This window comes from Glandiceps talaboti, chromosome 8, assembly GCF_964340395.1.
Source record: "Glandiceps talaboti chromosome 8, keGlaTala1.1, whole genome shotgun sequence".
Lineage (NCBI taxonomy): Eukaryota > Metazoa > Hemichordata > Enteropneusta > Spengelidae > Glandiceps > Glandiceps talaboti.
In genome coordinates, this window is record NC_135556.1 from 3321898 (window position 1) to 3329554 (window position 7657).

The 7657-nt window shown below is 38.5% G+C and overlaps 1 protein-coding gene across 1 annotated transcript in view; it reads left to right on the forward strand.

Annotated features, from left to right (window-relative positions):
• The window catches only part of LOC144438707 (serine/threonine-protein kinase Nek1-like), a 54662-nt gene extending 47644 nt beyond the window's left edge, over positions 1-7018 (forward strand). Inside the window, exon 35 of the mRNA XM_078127853.1 lies at positions 5006-7018. Within this exon, the coding sequence (XP_077983979.1) occupies positions 5006-5016 (11 nt within the window). The 3' untranslated portion in view covers positions 5017-7018. The remainder of the gene's footprint in view (positions 1-5005) is intronic.
• The last annotated feature ends 639 nt before the right edge of the window (positions 7019-7657 follow it).

A 7657-nucleotide genomic window follows, 5' to 3' on the forward strand; every position in this document is an offset into this window, starting at 1 on the left:
AGACATTGTCCTGGCAATGATAGGGTGTGCAGTGAGACTTAGTGTACTCAAGACATTGTCCTGGCAATGATAGGGTGTGCAGTGAGACTTAGTGTACTCAAGACATTGTCCTGGCAATGATAGGGTGTGCAGTGAGACTTAGTGTACTCAAGACATTGTCCTGGCAATGATAGGGTGTGCAGTGAGACTTAGTGTACTCAAGACATTGTCCTGGCAATGATAGTGTGTGCAGTGAGACTTAGTGTACTCAAGACATTGTCCTGGCAATGATAGGGTGTGCAGTGAGACTTAGTGTACTCAAGACATTGTCCTGGCAATGATAGGGTGTGCAGTGAGACTTAGTGTACTCAAGACATTGTCCTGGCAGTGATAGGGTGTGCAGTGAGACTTAGTGTACTCAAGACATTGTCCTGGCAATGATAGGGTATGCAGTGAGACTTAGTGTACTCAAGACATTGTCCTGGCACATGTAAGTAATTGGCCCAAAACTGACCAAGTACGGGCAGAGTTACGAGCTCGCAAGTCTCAAGTACGAGTGACGTCACTCATACAGAATGAACGTACACGTACGCTGCATATCACACTTACACATGTTACATGCACTCTCAGACAAATGAAACGTACCGTACTACATAGAAACCCTTTTTAATGAATTGTACTTATTTAATACTAAAACTAAATACAGAGTTGAATATAAGATTGTTGAATTGAATATGTGTAGAATAAATCAAAAAACGTATTTACAAGAAAGACAACGACATGGTGGACAGCTGATAAGAACGTATTGTTGTCATGGTTGCATCTATAAATAGTGTTCACTGACATGTAAATGTAATCAAATTGTACCAATGTGTATAAAACGATGTGTCCGCAATTTAGCCACTCAATGAGAAGAAAAAATAAAGTTCAGAAAAACGAAGTCAGGGGTTTCTGTTTCATTGCACGGCTGTCTGCTGCTTTTCTGGGTAAACTACGGAGCAATAACAACTGGGTAGGTTCACAATCAGGCTGCGACTCTAGCCATAACAAACACGGAGAAAGCATAGCTGCCGCTTCGCCGTGCAATGGTACTGGTTCACACGGGACATCTTTTTCGGCTTTTTAGGTTCACGATCGAATGAGGATTCCTTCCTAGACATCGCAGATTTATAGGTAGGCCGAAGCTGAAAAAGTTTTACACCTTTGAAAATCTTTATTGGAAAAAGAAACGAAACTCCTTTCACTTCTGACCGACAATCATCTTTTCGGTATCGCAGTCAATCATCAATGGTTGCGTTACATCTCATGCCGACAAGTTGTTTGAAAGTCGCCACTATAGTCAGAGTGTGACATGCCGTTCTCACCATTTCACAATCATCTCAAATCTTTTATGAATCATACAAAAGACAACGGGGCGGTCAATAGGAGAACAACTTTATTGAGATGTTATTGAAGGTGTGATCGTTCCAATGCACCCCGGCGATGCAGTCGTCTTTTGCTCACGTCATTCAAGTGGTGGACAGTGATTTTATGCACACTGTAGCTCCAAGACAAACCGCGCTCATTCACAAGTCGATCGTCATTCATCAAACTTCAAATTTTTACCGAAACATTACTTTGATATCAGAACAACAAGTTTTTTCGTGGGACACGTAGTCAGCTCGGATGACCGATCAATTCAGATATTCGCCACGTACTCGCGGAATACGACAAGCGTGAGTCCTCTGCGTACTCATCGAAAATTAGGCCAACTGCAAGAGTATGACGTCACCCATATATGGAAATTATGACTTCTGACGTCACTCGTACTTGAGACTTACGAGCTCGTAACTCTGCCCGTACTTGGTCAGTTTTGGGCGAATTACATACCTCCCTGGCAATGATAGGGTATGCAGTGAGACTTAGTTTACTCAAGACATTGTCCTGGCAATGATAGTGTGTGCAGTGAGACTTAGTGTACTCAAGACATTGTCCTGGCAATGATAGGGTATGCAGTGAGACTTAGTGTACTCAAGACATTGTCCTGGCAATGATAGGGTGTGCAGTGAGACTTAGTGTACTCAAGACATTGTCCTGGCAATGATATTGTGTGCAGTGAGACTTAGTACTCAAGACATTGTCCTGGCAATGATAGTGTGTGCAGTGAGACTTAGTGTACTCAAGACATTGTCCTGGCAATGATAGGGTGTGCAGTGAGACTTAGTGTACTCAAGACATTGTCCTGGCAATGATATTGTGTGCAGTGAGACTTAGTGTACTCAAGACATTGTCCTGGCAATGATAGGGTATGCAGTGAGACTTAGTGTACTCAAGACATTGTCCTGGCAATGATAGGGTGTGCAGTGAGACTTAGTGTACTCAAGACATTGTCCTGGCAATGATATTGTGTGCAGTGAGACTTAGTGTACTCAAGACATTGTCCTGGCAATGATAGGGTATGCAGTGAGACTTAGTGTACTCAAGACATTGTCCTGGCAATGATAGGGTGTGCAGTGAGACTTAGTGTACTCAAGACATTGTCCTGGCAATGATAGGGTATGCAGTGAGACTTAGTGTACTCAAGACATTGTCCTGGCAGTGATAGGGTGTGCAGTGAGACTTAGTGTACTCAAGACATCATCCTGGCAGTGATAGGGTGTGCAGTGAGACTTAGTTTACTCAAGACATTGTCCTGGCAATGATAGGGTATGCAGTGAGACTTAGTGTACTCAAGACATCGTCCTGGCAATGATAGGGTGTGCAGTGAGACTTAGTGTACTCAAGACATTGTCCTGGCAATGATAGGGTGTGCAGTGAGACTTAGTGTACTCAAGACATCATCCTGGCAATGATAGGGTGTGCAGTGAGACTTAGTGTACTCAAGACATCGTCCTGGCAATGATAGGGTTTCAGTGAGACTTAGTGTACTCAAGACATTGTCCTGGCAATGATAGGGTGTGCAGTGAGACTTAGTGTACTCAAGACATCATCCTGGCAATGATAGGGTGTGCAGTGAGACTTAGTGTACTCAAGACATCGTCCTGGCAATGATAGGGTTTCAGTGAGACTTAGTGTACTCAAGACATCGTCCTGGCAATGATAGGGTGTGCAGTGAGACTTAGTGTACTCAAGACATTGTCCTGGCAATGATAGGGTGTGCAGTGAGACTTAGTTTACTCAAGACATTGTCCTGGCAATGATAGGGTGTGCAGTGAGACTTTAAGTTAGTGTACTCAAGACATTGTCCTGGCAATGATAGGGTGTGCAGTGAGACTTAGTGTACTCAAGACATTGTCCTGGCAATGATAGGGTGTGCAGTGCGACTTAGTGTACTCAAGACATTGTCCTGGCAATGATAGGGTGTGCAGTGAGACTTAGTGTACTCAAGACATTGTCCTGGCAATGATAGGGTGTGCAGTGAGACTTAGTGTACTCAAGACATTGTCCTGGCAATGATAGGGTGTGCAGTGAGACTTAATGTACTCACGACATCGTCCTGGCAATGATAGGGTGTGCAGTGAGACTTAGTGTACTCAAGACATTGTCCTGGCAATGATAGGGTGTGCAGTGAGACTTAGTGTACTCAAGACATCGTCCTGGCAATGATAGGGTGTGCAGTGAGACTTAGTGTACTCAAGACATTGTCCTGGCAATGATAGGGTGTGCAGTGAGACTTAGTGTACTCAAGACATTGTCCTGGCAGTGATAGGGTGTGCAGTGAGACTTAGTGTACTCAAGACATTGTCCTGGCAATGATAGGGTGTGCAGTGAGACTTAGTGTACTCAAGACATTGTCCTGGCAATGATAGGGTATGCAGTGAGACTTAGTGTACTCAAGACATTGTCCTGGCAATGATATTGTGTGCAGTCACAGTATCAAACAAAACTAAAGCTAGAGTTACATATTGGCAGTTTTAGTAAAGCTGACTTAGAGATATCTTATAGCCAGGGAATTTCTGGACATGTGTGTCTGCATAACGTGTAGACTGCACTGGGTGTAAAAGGTGGTAAGAATCCACACTTTTATTATGGCAAACAGGGCTGTCATTTAAAATTGTTTAAATTACTGAATGAGATGTAGAACTGTATCAATATGGATTACATACCATACCACTAAGTCACAGAATAATGTAGAGTATATGGATGGTGAGGTGTTCAAGGCTGATACTTAGCTGTTGTCCTTCTCTTAACAATCAACTATTTGGCATAGCTAGTTTACTATATGTGTTGCTCCATACCTAATGCATGTATGCAAATTGGTGTATTTTACCTTGGCACTCACACTGTGTGATTTGTTGCATAGCACTACATGTGTGTTGTATTCCTATATACCCACTGTCACCAACAACTAAATATAATTACTATTATGCCTTATTTTTAGTACATGTACTAACTTTGGAATGATATCATTTGCTTTCTGACATTCTGGCTACCGGATGATCTAAAATAAATTGCTTTGAGTAATTACTGAATCAAAAATCAAATGTGATTTAAATGATATTTGGAAATATACATACTTTTAAACGAAGAGGAATCTTGACTCAAACCCATTTAATGTGAATAAGTGTTATAAACAAGTGAGACTTTGAACGTTTGAGATATGCAAAATATATGTAAATTTTATGCTAATGATAAGAAAATTATCCACCATGCTTGGCTTCAAAGCTGGGGAGAACACTGGTGATATTCAAACAATCTATTGCAAAGATTTCAGCTTATCAAATAAAGCAATGTACTCTGTCTTCACTAAATGATACAATAATCTCAAATCTGATGGCTATCAAGAAATATCACGATCTACTTGAAATATTTGCTAAGCTAACATATATGTAAAGACACAGTATGGAGAACTGGGATGGTAAATTATTGCTAAAGTCTTGTTCTCTGTATATGTCTGTCAGGCTAGGTAGCACAGATTTGGGAGATCCCACTGTTCATAGATGCTCTATATCAGGGGGCGCCACACACCAATACCTCTTGATGTAAATTTCCTCTATTGCAATCAATGTTGAAATCTACACATGTCTATTTCTCTTCTTACTTGCAGATAATGACTGAATTGCCTGAACATTTTCACTGCACACTCTTCTTGTTGAGCAAGAACCTTTACAGCTGCACTTACAAAAGACAAAAAAGGCAACAAGAATGAATCAAAACTCTGGAAGGAATCATTTATCAAAGCTTTAAGTTAGTTCATAGACATTTTTTTTTTTCATTTTTGAAACTTTGCTGCCTGCTTTGTAAGATTTGCTGTGTTTGTACTTAGCCAGAATTTTCAAGTGAAATTTACATGTAAATTTTAGGAAACATACAGAAGAATGTGCATAATAATTGTAAAAATATAATATGACCATTAGTGATAAAAATATTATGTGTGTAATTCATTTTTATTTTGACATTCGTCAATTTCATGAAATCCCAGATTTAGAGTGACAATATTTGATTTCATATTATTTACTATTGTTATCAGCATGGTTTGACAGATATGATTAGTGTAGAAATATTAACAGTAGATTTTGTAGATTTCATTTGTGCTGTTTTACATTCCAGACATCTTACCCAATAACAGCAGAGTCTAATTACTGCATCAGTAATGTACATTCCATATGTGTTTTTTTTTATATTTTATTTGAAGTTGTTTGAATTTAGAATTGATTTTGTTTTATCATATTACCAAAATATGAAAGCCAGCCTGAAAATATGGACTAGACACTTTATTCAACCTCAGTATTTTTTGACTGGGAAATGTAAGTTTGGGAACAGTGTAAGTACTAGAGAAATACATGAGAAATAACACAGTAATTGCACTGTTCTAAGTTGTGATATCTGTACTTGTTTTGTGGTTGACTATGTATAGTGTATAGCTGCAAGTGGTTTTGAGTTGATAGCCACCCTCCCATGTTTTAAGTTACTACTATAGTTGTACATGGTAGTATTGCTTTCTTCTTAAAACTTTGGTCTTTGAAAATACCTTGGTTTTTTCTGTAACCTGTGTATGGTTCAATCTGTGAAAACGCTTCACATGAACTTGTACTTGATGAAGCATAAACGGTTCTTATCAGGGAATTGCTGTAAGGAATGTACATGTTCAAGTTGAACTCTATAAGAATGCCATTAATGTTGGCACTAAATCAGTTCAAAAATGTAACTTTCAAATGATACTACATGTTAGTTACGTAATCATTATCCTGACCTCTCGGTTCTGGTGAAAAGTCTGAGTCTGAACAGCATTCCTAGTGGCCAAACTTTCTAATCTTTTGTCTTTACCCAAACTAAAATCTACTAAGCATATATCCTGACTTGTATGCTACAAATGTAAGAGCAGTCCAAAAATTCCAGTCAAGCTCTAAAATGTGTCACATTTGTGGCAACCTTAGATGTGAACTGCCAGCATTGCTAAGATACTAATAGGCATATTCAGGGAATTTTTATTGTCTACCTTATACGGATAAATGAAAGTACTAAGCACTGTATGACGCACTAGATAGCAATATAGAGATGTGTAACTATGTACTTTTATTTAGTTTGTACTTATCATGAATGCAAAGCACAGATTTGGATTTTCACTTGTTCTAGATTTGTTTAGGTAACACTGTGTGAACTTAAAATGCTCTTGGTAAATGTTACCAAGATTTTTGAAAATAATCCTACCAGGACAACATTTGTTGTGCTATCTAGGATTTCATGAAATCCATGCGATTGAAAAAGTTAAAATTCAAACATTTGTCATGGAATTCTGTGAATCAGATTTGGAATTTGTCACAAGAAAGTATAATTGGATGTCAGAATGTAGTAGGTTTCTGTACTTAGTTGATGTGTTTTGACAAACTGATAAATAATGGTGCTTTCACCCACATGGTAGCTTTTATGAATTACTCAGTATCTATAAGTACTGTAGATGACATTGACATGATGTGAAAGATATTCACATCATCATTCTCACAAACCAGAGGTGATATTTCTCCTGTAACACTGTGAAATATCAAGTGTCTTAGACATTAACACTTTTAAATATCAAGTGTCTTAGACATTAACACTGTGAAATATCAAGTGTCTTAGACATTGACACTGTGATATATCAAGTGTCTTAGACATTGACACTGTGAAATATCAAGTGTCTTAGACATTGACACTGTGAAATATTAAGTGTCTTAGACATTGACACTGTGATATATCAAGTGTCTTAGACATTGACACTTTGAAATATCAAGTGTCTTAGACATTGACACTGTGATATATCAAGTGTCTTAGACATTGACACTTTGAAATATCAAGTGTCTTAGACATTGACACTTTGAAATATCAAGTGTCTTAGACATTGACACTTTGAAATATCAAGTGTCTTAGACATTGACACTGTGAAATATCAAGTGTCTTAGACATTGACACTTTGAAATATCAAGTGTCTTAGACATTGACACTGTGAAATATCAAGTGTCTTAGACATTGACACTGTGAAATATCAAGTGTCTTAGACATTGACACTGTGAAATATCAAGTGTCTTAGACATTGACACTGTGATATATCAAGTGTCTTAGACATTGACACTGTGAAATATTAAGTGTCTTAGACATTGACACTGTGAAATATCAAGTGTCTTAGACATTGACACTGTGATATATCAAGTGTCTTAGACATTGACACTGTGAAATATCAAGTGTCTCAGACATTGACATTGTGATATATCAAGCATCTTAG